This window comes from Phyllobates terribilis, unplaced genomic scaffold (genome assembly GCF_046119375.1).
Source record: "Phyllobates terribilis strain yellow unplaced genomic scaffold, ASM4611937v1 Scaffold_10__3_contigs__length_209671492, whole genome shotgun sequence".
Taxonomy (NCBI): domain Eukaryota; kingdom Metazoa; phylum Chordata; class Amphibia; order Anura; family Dendrobatidae; genus Phyllobates; species Phyllobates terribilis.
This window is the reverse complement of record NW_027362770.1, coordinates 18,469,331-18,494,066: the sequence shown is the minus strand read 5'-3', so window position 1 is coordinate 18,494,066 and position 24,736 is coordinate 18,469,331. Positions and strand designations below refer to the sequence as shown.

The following is a 24,736-nucleotide window of genomic DNA, read 5'->3' as shown; positions in this document are numbered from 1 at the left end:
GTTTGCAACCTGATGGAGGTCAGTATAGATGGACTAATACAACAAGTCCCACACACAGCTAGAAGCCCAATATTTTTTCAGAGGTAGATGCAGAAAAAAATATATTCAGTTTGCAACCTGATGGAGGTCTGTATAGATGGATTAATAGAACAAGTCCCACACACAGCTAGAAGCCCAATATTTTTTCAGAGGTAGATGCAGAAAAAAATATATTCAGTTTGCAACCTGATGGAGGTCAGTATAGATGGACTAATACAACAAGTCCCACACACAGCTAGAAGCCCAATATTTTTTCAGAGGTAGATGCAGATAAAAATTATTTTTAATTTGCAACCTGATGGAGGTCAGTATAGATGGACTAATAGAGAAAGTCCCACACACTGCTAGAAGGCCAAATATTTTTTCAGAGCTTGATGCAGATAAAAATTATATTCAATTTGCAACCTGATGGAGGTCAGTATAGATGGACTAATAGAACAAGTCCCACACACAGCTAGAAGCCCAAATATTTTTTCAGAGGTAGATGCAGAAAAAAAATATTTTTAATTTGCAACCTGATGGAGGTCAGTATAGATGGACTAATGCAACAAGTCCCACACACAGCTAGAAGCCCAATATTTTTTCAGAGGTAGATGCAGAAAAAAATATATTCAGTTTGCAACCTGATGGAGGTCTGTATAGATGGATTAATAGAACAAGTCCCAGACACAGCTAGAAGCCCAATATTTTTTCAGAGGTAGATGCAGAAAAAAATATATTCAGTTTGCAACCTGATGGAGGTCAGTATAGATGGACTAATACAAGTCCCACACACAGCTAGAAGCCCAATATTTTTTCAGAGGTAGATGCAGAAAAAAATATATTCAATTTGCAACCTGATGGAGGTCTGTATAGATGGATTAATAGAACAAGTCCCACACACAGCTAGAAGCCCAATATTTTTTCAGAGGTAGATGCAGAAAAAAATATATTCAGTTTGCAACCTGATGGAGGTCAGTTTAGATGGACTAATACAACAAGTCCCACACACAGCTAGAAGCCCAATATTTTTTCAGAGCTAGATGCTGAAAAAAATTATATTCAATTTGCAACCTGATGGAGGTCAGTATAGATGGACTAATAGAATGATGCTATGCCCAATAGATTTTACTTCACTAGGTGCAGTAAAAAAATTGGTATTCTATACACAGGTGGTATATCTTGCAACACAGATAGGCTACTCCACTGACTAACACACTCTGCAATAGGCCAAAAAGGATTAGCTTTGCTAGATTCAGCCAAATGCTGTGAAAAAAACTTGCACAGCACTGGCACAGACCTGCCTGGCAAAAACTGATAGGAACTGATGTAACCTAGTCCTGAAAAGGCCTCCAATTACAATTAGTCTTTACTCCCACAACCTATCTATTTAAGAGCACAGACCTGCCTGATAAAAGTCATAGGAAATGCTGTAACCTAGTCCTTAAAAGGACTGCAATCACAACTATTCCCTACTCCCAAGCTATCTGTAGATTTGTGCGAAAATTGGCTTGAAATTAACAAGGTATAGCGCACACAGCAACAGCGGTGCCGTCTAACACGCAGCTGCAGCAGTGAGAAAATGGTGGCGACGGGGAAAATGGCTTGGTCTTATAGGGCAAGGACATGTGACATACACTGCCAATGACACATGCCCTTGCTTGTGTGAAAAAAAGCACTTCGCTCCGTGTGTGCGCTGCTGATAGGCTGACAGATTGCACCTCCCCACTGTAAATGCGGGAAAGAGAAAAAAAAATGGAGATCTTCATTGTTCCTGCAGAGATCCATCCCCTGCCCCTCCCCCCACCCCGCTGTACACTCAAACTGCGTATTAACATTAATTTTCATCATTACTGAGAAAAAATCCAGTTATGATTTTGGTGCACGAACAGTTATCGAACATAACCTCGAACTGCCGAATTTTTCTCAAATTGTTCGTGTTCGCCGAACGGCTCGAACACCGCCCAAAACAGCTCGAATTTGAGATTGGCGAACAGTTCGAGTAGAACAACGCTCATCTCTAGTCACCGGGTCTTAAATAGACCCAATGATGCTATGTGGCCAGCCAATCACTGTAATGCCACAACCAACATGGCTACGGTCTTACAGTGCGTGGAAAACAATCCCTGCATGTTCGTTGGCTCTCTAAAGAGCTCCAAACATGCAGGGCACGGACCCCAGCTCCCACCCGAGCAAGCCAGAAATACTCGCCGAGTGCTGAGCTTGTCGAGCACCGTGATGCTCGGGCAAATACAGAGTAGTGGCGAGCACGTTCACTCATCACTACTGAGCAATCATATAAGCATAATGCAATAAGGTTGTGAATATAAAACACAGTCAATCAGTATAAGTGACCATATGGATCATAAAGAATATCCCACAGTTGAAAGCGTAACAACAGTAATTATTTATCACGTACTTTTGGTAAATAACTCGCCCATCAGACACCTGATGTGCGTTTCACAAGTGTTTTGCAAGGGGTCAAGCATGAAGCATTTGTGAAACGTGTGTCGGGTGTCTGATGGGTGAGTTATTCACCTAAAGTACATTATGTATTATAAAGATGTGCTGTTGTGGATTTTAATAATCACCTAGGCAGGTTATCGATGCAAATAGTTTTATTTACTTCCGACATTGGTGAACTGCAATTCCAGGTAAATATCCAACAGGCAATTCTCTTAGTCCTCGATTTTCCAACCTGGGATCAGTAGTTCCACTGCCCCGTAGCAGGTGATACCCACTGTCCCCCAACTTTGGGTTGGCCCACAGCTTTTTGTATCTCCCGCCGGTATATTGGCAGTCACAGCATATGCTCCTTCGGATGATGGATATCACGACCGCAGCCCGTGAAACCACCCAGCTCTCAGTCCGACTAGCAATGAATCTTCTCTTTCTCCTGCACAGGGTTCAGCCCCCTGAATCGGCAGAAGAGCTCACCCCTCCCTCCCCCAGCTAATTGTGCCTTAGTGGAGATATTTTCTCAGGTGGATCCCATCCCCTGGGTTTGCATGTGAGACTACCTGTGGTGAAAATGGAGAGAACAATGGCCCAAGGTCTCGGAGATATGGTCACTGAATGGAATAGATACTTGAGGTTGAACTGATGAGCAAACAAAACACTAACAAAGCACAGCAAGCAAATTTCTGATAAAATACAAACATAAGATTGATGAAAATGGGTGCTCAGTGCTAGAAAAGTATTTAGAAAGTGGCCAGGTCCTCACATGTATGATTATTGTTGTTACGCTTTTAACTGTGGGATATTCTTTATTATACATATGGTCACATACTGAATGACTGTGTATTGTAATCACAACCTTATTGCATTATGCTTATATGATTGCTCAGTTTATACATATTATCCTTCAGTTACTCAGCCCCTAATGTGTCTTTGTGTCTGAATTTTAAATTGTATCAACATTTTATCAATAAAGCTTATAACTTTTAACTTTATAGTGATTTATTTCTGTCCTGCCATTTTTTTGTTTTATGTTTAGTTTTACTATTTGAATATTAGCAACCATAGGCATGTGATAGCTGGAGCCAACAGGGAAATTAAATCTTGTTATAGTCACATCCTTGTATGTATATCATAGGCCAAAATGTATATAACCTCTAATAAGTAGAAATGTAAAAGCTAATATAAAGAGTTACACAGTATTGATGTATTAAAACACTTCTTAAACATCAAAATCTCTACACAGGGGTTAGTTCAATGTAATTCATAGAATATCTAATATTTGCTGTTTTCTGACAAAATAAAATATGAAATTAGGTGTATTGATTAAAATTTTATTTAACTGCAGAATTCTTAAGCTTGATTTGATTGTACGAGATGAAGATGGCAATATCTTGGATCCTGACAAAACAAGTGTTATTAGTTTTTTCCATGCCCACAAAAAAGCTACAGAGAATATCACAGAACGTATCAAAGAAGAAATAGTAAGTAATAATATTAGGATCCTTTTATTTTGAATGTGAATTGTTTATTTAACTTATAATTTTTTACATAGCCAAATTATTAGCCTATTTTTACATAGCCAAACAGTACTCACCACTTCAATGTCACACCAGTAAAGTAGAGATGTGCTGGCTGTCACATGCAAGAATTTGATTGCAAGATATGTGTGTGTGTGTGTGTGTGTGTGTGTGTGTGTGTGTGTGTGTGTGTGTGTGTGTGTGTGTATGTATCTACTACATAGAGAGCTTAATGTTGAGGTGAGTCCGATTTGCTCTGGCTCTGCCATTACCAACACAGCTTCTACTGCTCTGTTATTTTCTGATTAACTCAAAACTTAATGCTATAACACAGAATCAACCTGATTATGAAATACGTATTCAAATGTGGAGAATCCAGAAATGTAATTATATATTTTTTTTAAACTGAAAGTGGTTCCAGAAATAATAATAATAATAATAATAATAATAGAATATTAAGTTTTATTAAGGGATTTCCATCATACAATAATGCATGTGATAGAAATCCAAACGGCCAAACTAATTCTTTAGCATAAAACACATGTACAAATTTTTTCATTCGCTTGTGGCCAGGGTGCTTTGTATATTATACACTGCACCTATTTGCCCTTATTATGTAAAGCACACTTTTCTAGTTTCTGAAACTTATTTGTTATTTGTTTTGGAAACCGGCCTGCTAGTCTATATATACAGTGGGGGAAATAAGTATTTGATCCCTTGCTGTTTTTGTAAGTTTGCCCACTGACAAAGACATGAACAGTCTATAATTTTAAGGGTAGGTTAATTTTAACATTTAGAGATAGAATATGCCCAAAAAAAAACAAGAAAATCACATTGAATAAATTAGATAATTTTTTTTGCATTTTGCAGTGAGAAATAAGTATTGGATCCCCTACAAACCATTATGAGTTCTGGCTCCTACAGACCAGTTAGATGCTCCTAATCAACTCATTACCTGCATTAAAGACAGCTGTCTTACATAGTCACCAGTATAAAAGACTCCTGTCCACAGACTCAATTAATCTGTCAGACTCTAACCTCTACAACATGGGCAAGACCAAAGAGCTTTCTAAGGATGTCAGGGACAAGATCATAAACCTACACAAAGCTGGAATGGGCTACAAAACCATAAGTAAGATGCTGGGTGAGAAGGAGACAACTGTTGATTAGTTTTGAGCGAGTATGTTCTGTTCCGAGTATGCTCGGGCCGAGCTCCCAGTATTTACAGCTGCTCGGTGATATGGTTGAATCGCTCCCGTGTGCATGATTCGCAACTGTTTGACAGGTTTATTACATGTGAGGAATGTGTAAGAAATAGAGCATATTCAGCAAAAGGGTTAATAGAACATACTGGCTCAACACTACTGTTGATGCAATAGTAAGAAAATCGAAGAAATACAAAATGACTGTCAATCGACATCAATCTGGGGCACCATGCAAAATCTCACCTTGCGGGGTATCCTTGATCATGAGGAAGGTGAGAGATCAGCCTAAAACTACACGGGGGGGAACTTGTTAATGATCTCAAGGCAGCAGGGACCACAGTCACCAAGAAAACCATTGGTAACACATTACGCCTAAAAGGTTTAAAGTCCTGCAGTGCCCGCAAGGTTCCCCTGCTCAAGAAGGCACATGTGCAAGCCCGTCTGAAGTTTGCCAATGAACACCTGGATGATTCTGTAAGTTATTGGGAGAAGATGCTGTGGTCAGATGAGACAAAAATTGAGCTCTTTGGCATTAACTCAACTCGCTGTGTTTGGAGGAAGAAGAAGGTTGAGTACAACCCTAAGAACATCGTCCCAACCGTGAAGCATGGTGGGGGAAACATTATACTTTGGGGGTGCTTTTCTGCTAAGAGGACATGACGATTGGACAGTACTAAAGCGAAGAAGGATGGGGTCATGTATCACGAGATTTTGGCCAACAACCTCCTTCCCTCAGTAAGAGCATTGAAGATGGGTCATGGCTGGGTCTTCCAGCAAGACAATGACCGAAAACATACAGCTAAGGCAACAAATGAGTGGCTCAAAAAGAAGCCCAGTAAGGTCATGGAGTGGCTTAGCCAGTCTCCAGACCTTAATCCCATAGAAAATATATGGAGGTAGTTGAAGCTCCAAGTTGCCAAGCAACAGCCTCAAAATCTTGATGATTTAGAGATGATCTGCAAAGAGAAGTGGACCAAAATTCCTCCTGACATGTGCGCAAACCTCATCATCAACTACAAAAAAAGCCTGACTGCCAACAAGCATTTTGCCACCAAGTATTAAGTGTTGGTTGCCAGAGGGATCAAATACTTATTTCTCACTGCAAAATGCAAATGAAAGTATCTAATTTATACAATGTTATTTTCTTGATTTTTTGGGGGGATATTCTATCTCTCAATGTTAAAATTAACCTACCCTTAAAATTACAGACTGTTCATGTCTTATTCAGTGGGCAAACTTACAAAAGCAGCAAGGGATCAAATACTTATTTCCCCCACTGTGTATATATATATATATATATATATATATATAATAATATATATATATATATATATATATATATATATATATACAGTGTGTGTATATATATACTGTATATATATATATATATATATATATGTGTATATATATGTAGTAACAAAGTAATTGGTAAAGTGCGGGAGGGGAGATATGTTTCCCTGAGGCTGTTGATGTCAGTGAACTAAAACCATTAAGTATCCTCCAGCATTATTTGTTGAGGAGGGTTAACTCCATAGTAAAAGGAGTGTTTTTTTGTGAATGACCATTTTGTAGGGTGGGAGGTCATTCACCATATCTCTCCGCCTCAGGGTGTGGTCTGGGGAAGTTTAAATCCTTGAACAGCTGAGGCATTCAGAGTTCAATGTCTGGAGAAGTAAGCTCCAGAAGGGAGCTTGTGTTTATTCCTGAACCATGTGGAGTTGCTGAACTCTTAGCAGGTGAATTCCTGCTACAACAAGGACTGCTTTCTTTGTGCTACCATTTTTGCTTTGTTTTTTTTCTGTTTTGCCCAGTAGGCTGTTTAGTTTTACTGACTATAGGTTGGTTTATTAACAAACCAACCAAAAATTTAAAGAGATGGCGTACCTGTGTCTACCTCCATGTGCATCCTAGTGAGTGATCTACCCAGGAGGTTCATGTAACAGCTGAGGACAAACTGCATGTCCTGGGTAAAGGCGGCCATAAGCCAGGAGACCGACAGTATGGAGAACCTGGTCAAGCATCTTGTTCTAGCACAGAAGGAGACAAACAGGCTACTATTGCAGCAGATCCACCAACAGCAGCAGCACCAACGGGACCAGCTCCGACAACAGCAGATGGAATTGCATCACAGAGGCGGTTCATGGAAGGCTGACAGCCCCTCCCCCAACTCCAGGTGATGACTCGAGCATCTGGAAAGCGGTGATGCGCGCCATGCCTTAAAAATGACCCTGGGAGATGATGTGGAGGCATTTTTGACTGTGTTTGAGCAGGTGGCAGAGCTGGAGAAGCTATCACCGGAACAGTGGTTGGAGGTTCTGGCCCCCTATCTGACTGGTGAGCCCTGGCATGTGCTTGTGTGACTATGTCAGTGAGAGACCAAATGGTCCACCACTGGGCATATTGCGGTGATAAACCCCCTTGCTCCCAAATGTCTGATCTCCTCCATCTTGTACAGAAGAGGTTGCAGCCAGAGTCCTCCACCCCAATCCAGATGGTAGAACAGGTCGTTATGGACAGGTTTATTCACTCCCTGCCTAGGCTGGTGCAGATCTGGGTTGCCCAGGGAGACCCCGGAATGCGGATGACCTGGTCGGCCTTGTAGAAAGATACCAAGTGGTCAAAAGGTTCCTAAGGAAGTCAGGCGGTGCTGCACTTCCATACTGGGGTACTCATGGGGAGCCAGAGTCCCTAAAGAGGAGGAGTAGAGCCATGACTGGGGGGAGTCCAAGGTCCTAAGAGGTTTCTGAGGGGCTGCTTAAGGCCACTGGGAAAGACATGGTCTGCTGTAGGTTTCGTGGTCATGGACACATAGCTGCCAGGTGTCCTATCTCCTCTGAGCAGATGGACTGCAGCGTAGGAAGACGAAGCTCATACTATGCTTATCCCACCTGCAGTGTGGACTATCAGCCCGGTGAGGGGCCACAGTCATGTCCTGTGACTGTAAATGGGGTGGTACTGGTGTCAGGACTTTTGGACTCGGGGAGTTTGGTGACTCTGGTAAGGGTCACACTTCCCTACCAGTTGATCCCTGGGAAACACGTGGGCGTCCACTGTATCCATGGAGACGCCAAGGACTACCCCGTTGCCCAAGTGACTATAAAAACGAGCCATGGTACTGAGTCCCATGAGGTCGGGGTAGTCAGAGACTTGTTACACCTAGTTATAATCGGGCTTGACTTCCGGCTTTTCTGGGACTTGTGGGGAAAGGTGGGGGTGCCCACTTGCTCATAGCAGAGCCGGTTTGTCAACAAAGAATTTCCATTACAGCCAGAGACGGATGAGTTTCCCCTGTGTGTCCTTGCTGGCGACGAGGACGAAACAGGGACTCATGAGGATGAGATTCCTGAACTGGGGTTTTTCAGGGGGAAAATTTTGGTACTGCACAAATGCAGGATCTTACTTTGAAAGGGGCATGGGACAAGGTGATAAATGGTACCGAGGGCTGACACCAGGTTTCCTTGCTTTTCAGTCAATGAGGATTTGCTATACCGGGTCACTAAACAAAGAGGAGAAGAGTTAGAACAGCTGTTGGTACCAGGGCCTTATAGGCGTAGAGTACTAGACCAAGCCCATTCTCATGTCTTGGGTGGGCATCTAGGCATAGACAAAACCTTAAAAGGTTTTACTGGCCTGGGTGTCACAGGTAGGTGGTCAACTATTGTCGGGTTTGTCCTACGTGTCAGGAGTCCCCTACTCCCGTTACCCATTATAGAGGTCCCGTTTGACAAATTGCAATGGACCTTGGAGGGCCCTTAGTTAAGTCTGCCAGGGGTCACCAACACATCCTAGTGGTGCTGGACTATGCAACGCGGTACCCCGAGGCAGTACCATTGAGAAACTTTTCTGGTAGGAGTATAGCCAGTGAGCTGGTACATATCTTCTCCCGGACAGGCCTGTCAGAGGAGATCCTGACAGACCAAGGAACTCCTTTCATGTCAAAGGTGATGAGAGAGTTGTGTAAGTCTCTCCAGATTACACAACTCAGGATGCCAGTGTACTATCCACAGATGGACGGCCTGGTGGAGAGGTTCAATAAGATCCTGAAGGCCATATTTAAAAAGATCGTGGAAAAGGATGGCCAAGACTGGGATTGCCTACTCCCCTACCTGTTATTCTCCATTACATTAGGGAAGGTCCCCAGGCCTCTATGGGGTTCTCACCCTTTGAGCTGCTTTACAGAAGGCACCCTCGGGGACTGTTGGACATTGCGGAGGAGACCTGGAAAGTCGAGGTGACACCCCACTGGAGCGTCATCAAGCATGTGGCCCAGATGCAAGACCGGATCATGAGGGTGATGCCGATTGTAAGAGAGAGCCTCCTTCAAGAACAAGAGGCCCAGGCTAGGGTCTACAATTGATCAGCGAGACTGAGACAGTTCAGTCTTGGAGGCCGTGTGTTGGTGTTGATCCCATCAATGGAGAGTAAATTTCTGGATAACTGGCAAGGGTCATATGAGGTGGTGGAAAATTTGAGTGATTTCAACTACAAGGTCCACCAATGTGGAAGAAGGAAGTCGTATCAGGTATACCACGTTAACCTGCTCAAACGTTGGCGAGATAGAGATCCGGTGGTAGCTACATGCCTGGGGGCCCCAACCTAAAGCCCATATAGAGGATGTCACAGTGGCAGAGACTCTGTCACTGGCCCAGAAGCAACAGCTGCTACAGCAGAACCGAGTCCTGTTTTCAGAGCTGCCAGGTTGTACGCAGGTCACATGTGAGGGCGAATCAAAGGCTGTATCGGATTCAGGTAGCCCGCCGCGAGGTGATCTCCAAAGAGGTGAGGAGAATGTTGAACCTGGGTGTCATTGAGGAGTCAATAAGCGACTGGTCCAGCCCCATTGTCCTGCTGCCGAAGCCGGATGGAGAGTGGCCATTTTGTAATGACTACCAGAAGCTGAATGAGGTGTCAAAATTTGACGTATATCCGATGCGCCATGTCGATGAGCTTATTGAGAGGTTAGGGTCAGCCAGATATATCACCACCCTGGACCTAATGAAAGGGTACTGGCAAATTCTCTTGTCCACTAGTGCCAAGGAGAAGATGGCCTTCTCTACTCCTGACGGGTGCTTCTAGTACACCAGGATGCCGTACAGTCTGCAGGGAGCACCAGCTACCTTGCAGAGGGCCATGGACCGGGTACTAGCCTATCATAAGAAGTACGCCGCCGCTTACCTGGATGACATCGCAATATTGAGCCTGGATTGGGTAAGTCATTTACAGAAGGTCCAGGTGATACTGGATGCACTAAGGAAAGCAGGGTTTACGATAAACCCAAAGAAGTGCGCCATCGGGAAGGAAGAAGCAAAATACTTGGGCTACGTTGTCGGAAGGGGTGAAATAAAGCCGCAAATAAAGAAGGTGGAGGCTATCAAAAACTGCTGCAACCGAACTCCAAGAAGCAAGTTTGTGTGTTTTTCTGGGAATTGTGGGGTATTATCGTCGATTTATCCCAAATTTCACTATGGTTGTGGCCCCCCTGGCTTATCTTCTTAAGGGCACAAAGATGACCAAGTGGTCCCCTGATGCGGAGATGGCATTCCAGGAGTTGAAGCTTACTCTGTGCAAGCAGCCAGTCTTAGTAGCACCTGATTTCACTAAGGAGTACGTGGTTCAGACTGACTCCTCCGAGGTCGGTTTAGGATCTGTGTTGCCCCAGGAAATAGATGAGGATGAACATCCAGTCCTATTCCTGAGTAGGAAACTCTCCTCCTGTGAAATGTAGAGAAGGAGTGCCTAGCCATCAAATGGGTCATTGAGACCCTAAGATACTACCTGTTAGGCTGAAAGTTCAGGCTAGTGTCATACCATGCACCCCTGAGATGGATGAGGGAAAGGAAGGGGAACAATGCCCTGGTAACTAGGTGGTTCCTAGAACTCCAAAATTTTAATTTTCATGTAGAGCACAGGCCCAGGAAACTACAAGGAAATGAAGATGCCCTGTACAGACTTCTCTGTTTAGCGAGTGAAGGTGCCAAAATCCCCGTCTTTGGGCAGGGGAGGGGGATATATGACAAAGAGGGGGGAGATATGTTTCCCTGAGGCTGTTGGCATTGAACTAAAACCATTAAGTTTCCTCCAGCCTGTTATTTGTTGCTAAACTCCATAGTAAAGGGAGTGTTTTTTTGTGAATGACCATTATGTAGGGTGGGAGGTCTTTCACCATATCTCTCCGCCTCAGGGTGTGGTCTGGGGAAGTTCAAATACTTGGCCAACTGAGGCATTCAGAGTTCAATGTCTGGAGAAGTAAGCTCCAGAAGGGAGCTTGTGTTTGTTCCTGAACTATGTGGAGTTGCTGAACTCTTAGCAGGTGAATCCCTGCTACTACAAGGACTGCACTCTTTGTGCTGCCATTTTTGCTTTGATTTTTTCTTGTTTTGCCCAGCGGTCTGTGTTTATGTTTATGGACTAAAGGTTGGTTTATGCCACACTATTAATAAATCAAACCAAAGATTTAACCCCTTAAGCCCCGAGGGTGGTTTGCACGTTAATGACCAGGCCAATTTTTACAATTCTGACCACTGTCACTTTATGAGGTAATTACTCTGGAACGCTTCAACGGATCCCCCTGATTCTGAGATTGTTTTTTCGTGACATATTGTACTTCATGATTGTGGAAAAATTTCTTCGATATCACTTTATTTGTGAAAAAAACGGAAATTTGGCGAAAATTTAGAAAATTTTGCATTTTTCAAAATTTGAATTTTTAAGCCATGAAATCAGAGAGATATGTCACACAAAAGAGTTAATAAATAACATTTCCCACATGTCTACTTTACATCAGCACAATTTTGGAACCAAAATTTTTTTTTGTTAGGGAGCTATAAGGGTTAAAAGTTGACCAGAGATTTCTCATTTTTCCAACAAAATTTACAAAACCATTTTTTTAGGGACCACATCACATTTGAAGTCACTTTGAGAGGTCTTTATGACAGAAAATACCCAAAAGTGACACCATTCTAAAAACTGCACTCCTCAAGGTGCTCAAAACCACATTCAAGAACTTTATTAACCCTTCAGGTGCTTCACAGGAATTTTTTGAATGTGGAAGAAAAAAATGAACATTTAACTTTTTTCACAAAAATGTTACTTTAGACCCAATTTTTTTTATTTTCACAGGGGTAACAAGAAAAAATGGACCCCAAAATTTGTTGTGCAATTTCGCCTGGGCACGCAGATACCCAATATTTGGGGAAAAAACACTGTTTTGGCGCACGGCAGGGTGCGGAAGGGAAGGAGCGCCATTTGACTTTTTGATTGTAAAATTTGCTTGAATAATTAGCGGACGCCATGTTGTGTTTGGAGAGCCCCTGTGTGCCCAAACTTTGGAGCTCCCCCACAAGTGACCCCATTTTGGAAACTAGACCCCCAAAGGCACCTTTCTAGATGCATAGTGAGCACTTGGAACCCCCAGGTGCTTCACAAATTGATTTGTAAAAATGAAAAAGTGAAAAAAAAAACACTTTTTCATTTTTATGAATCAATTTGTGAAGCACCTGGGGGTTCCAAGTGCTCACTATGCATCTAGATAGGTGCCTTGGGGGGTCTAGTTTCCAAAATGGGGTCACTTGTGGGGGAGCTCCAATGTTTGGGCACACAGGGACTCTCCAAATGCAACATGGTATCCGCTAACAAATTGAATGGAAAATCGGCTCAAATTGTTAGCGGACACCACGTTGCGTTTGGAGAGCCCCTCTGTGCCCAAACTTTGTAGCTCCCCCACAAGTGACCCCATTTTGGAAACTAGACCCCCTAAGGCACCTTTCTAGATGCATAGTGAGCACTTGGAACCCCCAGGTGCTTCACAAATTGATTCGTAAAAATGAAAAAGTGAAAAAAAAAACACTTTTTCATTTTTATGAATCAATTTGTGAAGCACCTGGGGTTCCAAGTGCTCACTATGAATCTAGATAGGTGCCTTGGGGGGTCTAGTTTCCAAAATGGGGTCACTTGTGGGGGAGCTCCAAAGTTTGGGCACACAGGGACTCTCCAAATGCAACATGATATCCGCTAACAAAATGTCGGCTCAAATTGTTAGCGGACACCATGTTGCGTTTGGAGAGCCCCTCTGTGCCCAAACTTTAGAGCTCCCCCACAAGTGACCCCATTTTGGAAACTAGACCCCCCAAGGCACCTTTCTAGATGCATAGTGAACACTTGGAACCCCCAGGTGCTTCACAAATTGATTCGTAAAAATGAAAAAGTGAAAAAAAAACACTTTTTCATTTTTATGAATCAATTTGTGAAGCACCTGGGGTTCCAAGTGCTCACTATGAATCTAGATAGGTGCCTTGGGGGGTCTAGTTTCCAAAATGGGGTCACTTGTGGGGGAGCTCCAAAGTTTGGGCACACAGGGACTCTCCAAATGCAACATGATATCCGCTAACAAAATGTCGGCTCAAATTGTTAGCGGACACCATGTTGCGTTTGGAGAGCCTCTGTGTGCCCAAACTTTAGAGCTCCCCCACAAGTGACCCCATTTTGGAAACTAGACCCCCCAAGGCACCTATCTAGATTCATAGTGAGCACTAACAATTTGAGCCGATTTTCCATTCAATTTGTTAGCGGACACCATGTCGCGTTTGGACAGCCCCTGATGTGCCTAAACAGTGGAGCTCCCCCACAAGTGTCCCCATTTTGGAAACTTTACCCCTCAAGGATTTTATTAAGTTGTATAGTGAACATTTTGAACCCAGAGGTACGGCACAGAATTTGTTTACATTAGGTCATCTTATTGAATAAGTTGTCATTATTCTTGAGCGCAAGTGCTCGCTACTTGAGTTTGTATCGGGTACTCAGGTATGCACAATGTACAACGTGTGCTCGAGTGTCATGCTCGAGTCCCTGCTCCGCATGTTTCACGGTTATTAGACACCCAAAAAAAAACATGCGGGGATCGCTCGTGCATGGCAGGCAATCCCCGTAAAGTTTTTTTGGCCGCGAAGCATATGGGGCAGAGACTCGAGCATGTCACTCAAATACCCACGATACTCAATGCATACCAGAGCACCCGATGCAAACTCAAGTAGCGAGCACTTGCGCTCAACACTAGTCGCCATATCGTCATCTTTTTTTCTTACTTTTGAAAAAAATCCCAACCCCAGCCCTAACCCTAGCACAACCCTAATCATAGCTCAACCCTAGCCCTAGCACAACCCTAGCCCCAGCACAACCCTAGCCCCAGCACAACCCTAGCCCCAGCACAACCCTAGCCCCAAACCCAGCCCTAATCCTAGCCCAATCCTAACCCAAGAGTTTATTTTTGACGCCGTTCCTTGTGCGGTATAAGTGATTAGACGACTTTATTCTTCAGGTCGGTGTGATTACAGCAATGCCAGCTGTCACACACTAAAAGACGCATTTTTTGTAAAATCTAGTTTTTGCGTCGCCATATTTTGAGAGCTATAATTTTTCCAGATTTTGGCAGAAAGTCATGTGATGGCTTGTTTTTTGCGGGATGAGTTGACTTTGTTATTGGTGCCATTTTCAGGCACGTGACATTTTTTGATCGCTTTCTATTCCGATTTTTGGGAGGCAGAATAAACAAAAACCAACAATTCAGGAATTGTTTTTTTTTTTTTTTTTTATTCTGTTCCTCCTGTGGTAAAATTGATGAGGTAGCTTTATTCTTCGGGTCAGTACGTTTACAGCGGTACCACATTTGTATCATTTTTCTATGTTTTGGCGCTTATACACAATAAAAGCTATTTTATAGAAAAAAATATTTTTTAGCATCGCTTTATTCTGAGAGCTATAACTTTTTATTTTTTGGCTGATGGAGCTGTATCGTGGCTTGTTTTTTGCGGGATGAGATGACGTTTTCAGCGGTACCATTTTTATTTATATGCGTCTTTTTGATCGCGTGTTATTCCACTTTTTGTTTGGCAGTATGGTGCTAAAGCATTGTTTTTTGCTTCGTTTTTTTTTTTTTTACCGTGTTCACTGAAGGGGTTAACTAGTGGGACAGTTTTATAGGTCAGGTTGTTCCGGACGCGGCGATACCAAATATGTGTACTTTTATTGTTTTTTTTTTTGTTTTTTTATAATAATATTTATTGATGGGTACATTATATTTTTATTTTTGGTGGATTATTTTTTTTATTTTTTTTTTATATTTTTGCAATTTTTTTTTTTTCCCACTTTCAGACAGTTAATACACTTTATTACTTTGTCCCACTCCGGGACTTTCACTTTTTTTTTTCTGATCGCCTGCATGGCACAGGAATGCAGCACCATCCCTATGCCATGCAGGCTGTCAGCGGTGCACAGTGTGAAGATTGTTTGGAGATGCACTGCGCATGTCCAAACAATCTTCCTGCTGTCTGGTGACCCGGATGTTGTCATGATGACATCGGGTCGTCATGGCAACACCCGGGAAGCCTTTGCAGACTGCGCTGTAAGCCGGAAGAGGAGGTGAGTATCGGCGATCACCTCCCCTTGCCCCCGCAATGCCGTGATCGACTTCGATCGACTTCGATCGCAGCATCGCGGGGGTTAATGTGCTGGGAGCGGTGCAGGACCGCTCCCTGCACATAGTACCGGGTGTCAGCTGTGACAATCACAGCCTGTGTGCATGCGCGATCGCCATGACGTACTAATACGGGTCTGGCTCTTAAGTCCCAGGGCACAGACGCGTATTAGTACATCAGATGTTGTTAAGGGGTTAAAGAGACGGCTTACCTGTGTCTACCTCCATGTGCAGCCGAGTGAGCACAATATATATATTGTGTGTGTATGTACAGTGGTGGCCAAAAGTATTGGCACCCCTGCAATTCTGTCAGATAATACTCAGTTTCTTCCTGAAAATGATTGCAATCACAAATTCTTTGGTATTATTATCTTCATTTAATTTGTCTTCAATGAAAAAACACAAAAAGAATTGTCCTAAATAGAGATGAGCGTTGTTCTACTCGAACTGTTCGCCAATCTCAAATTCGAGCTGTTTTGGGCGGTGTTCGAGCCGTTCGGCGAACACGAACGATTTGAGAAAAATTCGGCTGTTCGAGGTTATGTTCGATAACTGTTCGTGCACCAAAATCATAACTGGATTTTTTCTCAGTAATGATGAAAATTAATGTTAATACGCAGTTTGAGTGTACAGCGGGGTGGGGGGAGGGGCAGGGGATGGATCTCTGCAGGATTAATGAAGATCTCCATTTTTTTTTCTCTTTCCCGCATTTGCAGTGGGGAGGTGCAGTCTGTCAGCCTATCAGCAGCGCACACACGGAGCGAACTGCTGTTTTTCACACAAGCAAGGGCATGTGTCATTGGCAGTGTATGTCACATGTCCTTGCCCTATAAGACCAAGCCATTTTCCCCGTCGCCACCATTTTCTCACTGCTGCAGCTGCGTGTTAGACGGCACCGCTGTTGCTGTGTGCGCTATACCTTGTTAATTTCAAGCCAATTTTCGCACAAATCTACAGATAGCTTGGGAGTAGGGAATAGTTGTGATTGCAGTCCTTTTAAGGACTAGGTTACAGCATTTCCTACGACTTTTATCAGGCAGGTCTGTGCTCTTAAATAGATTGTGGGAGTAAAGACTAATTGTAATTGCAGTCCTTTTCAGGACTAGGTTACATCAGTTCCTATCAGTTTTTGCCAGGCAGGTCTGTGCCAGTGCTGTGCAAGTTTTTTTCACAGCATTTGGCTGAATCTAGCAAAGCTAATCCTTTTTGGCCTATTGCAGAGTGTGTTAGTCAGTGGAGTAGCCTATCTGTGTTGCAAGATATACCACCTGTGTATAGAATACCAATTTTTTTACTGCACCTAGTGAAGTAAAATCTTTTGGGCATAGCATCATTCTATTAGTCCATCTATACTGACCTCCATCAGGTTGCAAATTGAATATAATTTTTTTCTGCATCTAGCTCTGAAAAAATATTTGGGCTTCTAGCAGTGTGTAGGACTTGTTCTATTAGTCCATCTATACTGACCTCCATCAGGTTGCAAACTGAATATAATTTTTTTCTGCATCTAGCTCTGAAAAAATATTTGGCCTTCTAGCAGTGTGTGGGACTTTCTCTATTAGTCCATCTATACTGACCTCCATCAGGTTGCAAATTAAAAATAATTTTTATCTGCATCTAGATCTGAAAAAATATTTGGCCTTCTAGCAGTGTGTGGGACTTTCTCTATTAGTCCATCTATACTGACCTCCATCAGGTTGCAAATTAAAAATAATTTTTATCTGCATCTACCTCTGAAAAAATATTTGGGCTTCTAGCTGTGTGTGGGACTTGTTCTATTAGTCCATCTATACTGACCTCCATCAGGTTGCAAACTGAATATAATTTTTTTCTGCATCTAGCTCTGAAATAATATTTGGCCTTCTAGCAGTGTGTGGGACTTTCTCTATTAGTCCATCTATACTGACCTCCATCAGGTTGCAAACTGAATATATTTTTTTTCTGCATCTACCTCTGAAAAAATATTGGGCTTCTAGCTGTGTGTGGGACTTGTTCTATTAATCCATCTATACAGACCTCCATCAGGTTGCAAACTGAATATATTTTTTTTCTGCATCTACCTCTGAAAAAATATTGGGCTTCTAGCTGTGTGTGGGACTTGTTCTATTAATCCATCTATACAGACCTCCATCAGGTTGCAAACAGAATATAATTTTTTTCTGCATCTAGCTCTGAAAAAATAGTTGGCCTTCTAGCAGTGTGTGGGACTTTCTCTATTAGTCCATCTATACTGACCTCCATCAGGTTGAAAATTAAAAATAATTTTTATCTGCATCTAGCTCTGAAAAAATATTTGGCCTTCTAGCAGTGTGTGGGACTTTCTCTATTAGTCCATCTATACTGACCTCCATCAGGTTGCAAATTAAAAATAATTTTTATCTGCATCTACCTCTGAAAAAATATTTGGGCTTCTAGCTGTGTGTGGGACTTGTTCTATTAGTCCATCTATACTGACCTCCATCAGGCTGCAAACTGAATATAATTTTTTTCTGCATCTAGCTCTGAAAAAATATTTGGCCTTCTAGTAGTGTGTGGGACTTTCTCTATTAGTCCATCTATACTGACCTCCATCAGGTTGCAAATTAAAAATAATTTTTATCTGCATCTAGCTCTGAAAAAATATTTGGCCTTCTAGCAGTGTGCGGGACTTTCTCTATTAGTCCATGTATACTGACCTCCATCAGGTTGCAAATTAAAAATAATTTTTATCTGCATCTACCTCTGAAAAAATATTTGGGCTTCTAGCTGTGTGTGGGACTTGTTCTATTAGTCCATCTATACTGACCTCCATCAGGTTGCAAATTGAATATAATTTTTTTCTGCATCTAACCCAGCCAATAGTTTTGGCCTAATACCACAGTTTGGCCACTCAGCTCTGCTCGGTTCCCATCCATTGTTTTTTTGTGCAAACAACTATAGAGTTGTGAATTAGTTAACCACCAAAATGAGTGGAAAAAGGCCTGCTGCTGGTGGAAAGGGGAATAGGCGTGTTGGGAAGGGGAAAAAAGGTTGTGTCCGTGGGGTAGGTGTTAAAGCAACAGTAACATCTGCAGAAGAAAGACCATCTTCCAGCCAAACTAAAATGTCTACTTCTTTTAGTGGACAATGTGATAAGATCCCTTTCTTACGGCCACGCCAATCGCTACAAATTCCAGATGAGGCACAAAAACAGCAGGTGCTTCAATGGATATCAAGTGCTCCTTTAAGTGGGCTCTCCTCCACATCAACTTCAACATCACAAATACTCCAGTCCTCAAAGATGTCACCCCAATCGCACTTGCTTCCTCATAGCTCCCAAATCTCCAGCTGCCCGTCTGAGTATGAGGTAGAACAGATGGTTGAGTCTGCAGAGCTGTTTACTCATACTATAGCCTGGGAATCAGAGGTCGACTCCAGCGCTTCTGTGAATCCAGACGAGGAAATGATCTGCACTGATGCCCAGAATCTTTATGAGTCGGATCCAGGACCAGACGCAGAAGGTTCTGACCATAATGTAGACCCTCATTCCCAAACTGTAACTCCTGTTGGTGGAGACAATGAGGAAGACGATGATAAGACTCAAATACCTGATCGGAGCGACAACTTTAGTTTTTTGTCAGGGCAGGAACAGGTTGGCTCTGAGGACGACGGGTGTGATAACGCACAGGGTGATGATGATGAGGTTGGAGATTCCACTTACTGTCAACCCACAGTCAGCCAAGAGATGAGGTCAGCAGAGGAGGTGGAGGAAGATGCTAGTGACGACGAGGTCAGGTTGCGCCTTCCTGGACAGAGACGTAGTACTGGAAGCACGTCAACAACTGCATCCTCAAACACAACTCTGCCTCTCACCACAAGTCGTGGTGGCTCTTCAGGTCGCATGGGTGCTAAGCCTTGCATAGCCTGGGCATTTTTTCAGATCGATAAAGATGACCCAACTTGTGTTATCTGTAACATTTGTCAGCAAAAGCTAAGTAGAGGCCAAAAAATACATAGTTTGAGTACTTCATGCATGAACCGGCACATGGACATGAAGCATAAGTTGCAGTGGGAAGCTCAGTGTGCTACAATGCGGCCTAGCCGGCCGGGCCAACCACCGTATGCCATATCTTGTGCATCCGCGGACTCTTCATCCTCTGTGACTGGGGGGACAGCAGTCACACCTGTTTTGGGGCGCAGACCTGCCACCTCTTTACCCGCAACAGCCAGCGTGATTGGCAGGTCTTCATTTTCTTTGGAGGTGGTAACACCAGCTGGTGTTGAGCGCTGTCCGACATCGATAGCACCACCTTTGGATCAAGGCAACCTAACATGTCCGCCTGCATCTTCCTCACAGACCGGCAGTTTGCCGGGGACACCCTTATCAACCCCGTCTAAGCACAATAGCCAGCCCTCGGTCCCTCAGATGTGGACAAGTAAAAGACTATTTCCTCCTAGCCATGAGAAAGCTAAGAGGTTGAATTTCACCATCTGCAAGCTCTTGGCTACAGAAATGCTGCCTTTCCGCCTGGTGGACATAGAGGATTTTCGAGACCTTATGTCCGTCGCAGTGCCCCAGTACCAGATGCCCAGTCGGCACTACTTCTCAAAGAAAGGTGTGCCTGCGCTCCACCAGCATGTCGCACACAACATCACCGCTTCTTTGAGAAACTCTGTGTGTGACAGGGTGCATTTCACCACAGACACTTGGATGAGTAGGCATGGACAGGGGCGTTACATGTCGCTGACTGGGCACTGGGTAACTATGGTGACAGCAGGACAAGGGGCTGCTGTCCAAGTCTTGCCGTCCCCACGAGTTGTGTGTCAATCCTCTTTATGTCAAAGTTCCTCCACTGCTTCTGCCTCCTCAACCTCCTCTCGGTCTTCCACCTGCACCCAAAGCCTGTCTGGTCATGCCACAAGCTTTCTAACTGCGCAGAAGGGATCCTGCACACCTCCTTACTATGCTGGCAGTAGGGCTCAACGTCATCAGGCGGTTTTTACTTTGAAATGTCTGGGAAATGTGAGTCACACAGCTGAGGAGTTGTGGTCAGCTCTGGAGAACCAATTTCATGAATGGTTGTCTCCACTGGACCTGAAACCAGGGAAGGCCGTGTCCGACAATGCTGCAAACCTGGGTGTGGCCCTTCGCCGGGGCAATGTCACACACGTGCCTTGTATGGCTCACGTGTTGAACCTGGTTGTCCAGCAATTTTTAGCCCACTATCCCAGACTAGATGGCCTTCTGCAGAGGGCACGGTCGCTGTGTGCTCACTTCCGGCGTTCGCATCCCGCAGCTCAGCGACTTACATCTCTACAGAAGTCGTTGGGCCTGCCACTTCACCGGCTAAAATGCGATGTGCCTACCCGGTGGAATTCAACTCTGCACATGTTGCAGCGACTGTGGCAGCACCGACAAGCCCTGGTGCAATACGTTCTGACGTATAGCCTGGGCCAACGAGATCCAGAGGTGGGGCAAATCACGCTGGAGGAGTGGTCTCAGATCAGGGACCTATGCACCCTTCTGCACAGTTTTGAAATGGCGACGAAGATGTTTAGTGCTGACGATGCCATTATCAGCATGACTATTCCGGTGATTTACGTGCTGGAGCACATGTTAAACAGAATTCGGAGTCAGGTGGTGGCACAAGAGGAGGTGGAGTAAGTAGAGGAGGAGGAGTTGTATGCGGAAGGGCTAACATCTGCAAGGTCCAGACGGTCGGCAGCACCAAGGCGGCAGGCATGTGAGGGTGGGGGAGATGGTTTTACCAGGGCGCATGGTAGCAGCCAAACTAGTGAGGAAGGTGCAGGAGCCCAGGAAGAAGTGGAGAAGGAACTGATGGAAGACTCATCAGATGAGGGAGACCTTGATCACATTTCTGTTGTGCGAGGTTGGGGGGAGAGGACAGAGGAGGGAAGCATGATTGTTACCTCGCCACCAACACAACAGGGACTTGGTGCTCCTGGATGCGCAACACACATGAGTGCCTTCTTGCTGCACTACCTGCAACATGACCCTCGAATTGTGAGAATTAGAATTAATCCTGACTACTGGGTTGCCACACTGTTAGATCCCCGGTACAAAAGTAAATTTGCCGAAATTATTCCTGCCATAGAAAGGGATGCACGCATGCAGGAGTATCAGCAGAGACTGTTGCAGAATCTTACATGTGCTTTTCCACAAAACACCAGTGGTGCACGTAGTGAATCTCACAGTTCCAACTTGCCAACCGTGGGACCGTCAAGTGTTCAGCACTCAAACCGTAACAGAACCACAGTATCTGCTGGTAACATCAATTTTGCGGAATCATTTCACCACTTTTTTAGCCCATCCTTTGCAAGGCCACAGGAGACAAGAAGTCTGACACATAGTCAACGCCTAGAGACGATGGTACAGGAGTATCTCCAAGTAAACATTGAAGCCATGACTGTGTCACTGGACCCTTGCTCTTTTTGGGCTTCCAATCTGGATAAATGGCCGGAGCTAGCCACTTGCGCCTTGGAGATCTTGTCATGCCCCGCAGCCAGCGTTCTGTCTGAACGTGTGTTCAGCGCTGCTGGTGGTGTGCTGACAGATAAGCGCACGCGGCTCTCCACTGATAATGTAGACAGACTCACGTTCATAAAGATGAACAAATCATGGATCCGAAACGACTTTTCTACCCCTGTGTCATCCTGGGGAGAGTAAAAGCTTGATGATTGGTTAAAATCACCCTACCAACCGTTTTAAGCTTTCAAATTACTAATCGTGTTTATCTGTATCTTGGCTGGAAAATAATTTGGGCTTTGTAGCAGTGTGCAGCACTGATTCTATTAGGCCATCTATAATAAGCTCCACCAGATTTAAAATTACTAATCATGTTTATCTGTATCTTGGCTGGAAAATAATTTGGGCTTTGTAGCAGTGTGCAGCACTGATCCTATTAGGCCATCTATACTAAGCTCCACCAGATTTAAAATTAATAATAATTTTTAGCTGCATCTAGCCCGGAAAATAATTTTGGGGCTCCGAGATGCGCAAGACACATAAGTGCCTTCTTGCTGCACTACCTGCAACATGACCCTCATATTGTCAGAATTCGAAGTAATCATGACTACTGGGTTGCCACACTCTTAGATCCCCCAAACTTTTCGATCAACCTTTTCATTTTAATAAAGACCAAAAAAATGGTCATTTTTGAAATTATAAGCATTAGCAGGTTATTAGAAACTGAAATCAAACAGTTTTCAACTCAAAACTTTATTCTAGGTGATGTTACATTTTCACATAGGACCCCTTGTTCGAAAGGAGCTTCTGAACTCTCTCATCCATTGAATTTGTCAGGTTTTGGATGGTTTCTGCTTCAATTGTTTTGCATGAGGACAGAATACCCTCCCAGAGCTGTTGCTTAGATGTGAACTGCCTCCCGCCATCATAGACACTCCTTTTGATGATGCTCCAGAGGTTCTGAATGGGGTAGAGGTCAGGGGAGCATGGGGGTCACACCATAAGTTTGTCCCCTTTTATGCCCATATCAGTCAGAGATGCAGATGTTTTATGTGCAGCATGAGATGGTGCATTATCATGCAAAAAAATGATCTTGCTGTGAAATACACGGTTCTTCTTCTTGAACCATGGCAGGAAGTGCTGTTTGAGAAAATCCACATACATTATGGAGTTCATCTTTAGCGCCTTCAGGGATCCTAAAGGGGCCGACAATCTCTCTCCCTATGATTCCAGCCCAAAACATTACTCCACCTCCTCCTTGTTGGCGCTGTAGCCGTGTTTGCGTGGGGTGTCCATCAACCAGCCATCCTCCACTCCATCCATCTGGACCATCGAGCGCTGCACGGCACTCATCCGTGAACAAAACAGTTTTGAAATGAGTCTTCATGTAATGTTTAGCCCACTGGAGCCGTTTCTGCTTGTGTGAAGTGGATAGAGGAGGTCGACAGGATGGCGTATGCACAGATGCAAACCTCTGAAGGACCCTGCATCTTGTTGTTCGGGGGACGTTGGAGGCACCAGCAGCTTCAAAAACTTGTCTGTTGCTATGACAAGGCTTTTTTGCCGCTGCTCTTTTAACCTGACGTAATTGCCTGTAGGAAAGAGTCCTCAATTTGCCCTTATCAGCACGCACACGTGTGTACTGTGAATCAGCTACATACTTCTTGATTGCCAAGACACTTCATCCTGATCATCGCACAGTGTTGATTGTAGTCATGCCTTGACCTAAACACTCCACAATTTGTTGCTTCTCAGCAGCCGACACATCCTTTTTCTTTCCCATTTTGGCAGAAAATGTAGGCTGCTTAATAATGTGAGACAGCCTTCTTAAGTAGTCCTGCCTTTCATTGGACACACCTGCCAAACTAATTTGCACAGGTGTCTGCAATTGCTTACAGTGATATAAAGAGCCCTGACACACATCACCATCAATGAGTTTAACTGACAAACACACAAATTCTTCCCTTATCACTCCTAAACACTTTTTGCATAATAATTTGGAACACAGTGTACATGTGCTTTTCCACAAAACACCAGTGGTTCACGTAGTGAATCTTACAGTTCTAACTTGCCAACCGTGGTCTGTATGGAGTTGTTCAATAAAGGGCCCAAAATTAAGATAACATAGATGGGAGAGGTCTCTAGGAATAGGAATTCCTAAGTATTTGATACCCTGTGAGGGCCAGGCAAAGGGAAAGTTGGACTGGATGGAATCCTATATGGATTTGGGGAGGGAGACATCGAGGGCCTCAGACTTCGCTGCATTGATTTTAAAATTTGACCATGTAACAAAGTGATCTATTTCAGCCATAACAGCATGGATGGATATATGTGATTGAGTGATATATACTAGGACATCATCAGCAAATAGAGAGCACTTGTACTCGGTGCCTCCCACCTCAATCCCTTCATTCCTCGTTCCTGGAGCCTTCTCCGCTCCTCTTCCTTCCTTCTCCCTCTTCCAGGTCTGGGCCTCTGTTACTAGGCCCGCCTCCGGAGCAGAGCTCATGCAGAGCCCCTGCTCCCTGCCACTTCTGCTCAGACTTCTCTGCACTGAACTAAGATGGTGCCCACCTTTTATACTCCCTTCTCAATGCACCCAGGAACTGCTTCCTCCCTGCTC

At 44.0% G+C, this 24,736-nt stretch overlaps 1 protein-coding gene across 5 annotated transcripts in view; it reads left to right on the top strand.

Annotated features, from left to right (window-relative positions):
* Window positions 1–24,736, top strand: part of DOCK2 (dedicator of cytokinesis 2) — a 1,661,574-nt gene that overhangs the window by 327,058 nt on the left and 1,309,780 nt on the right. For all 5 annotated transcript variants that reach the window (XM_073649510.1, XM_073649507.1, XM_073649509.1 and 2 more), the window contains exon 7: window positions 3,824–3,959. In XM_073649510.1, coding sequence (XP_073505611.1) covers window positions 3,824–3,959 — 136 coding nt within the window. The remainder of the gene's footprint in view (window positions 1–3,823; window positions 3,960–24,736) is intronic.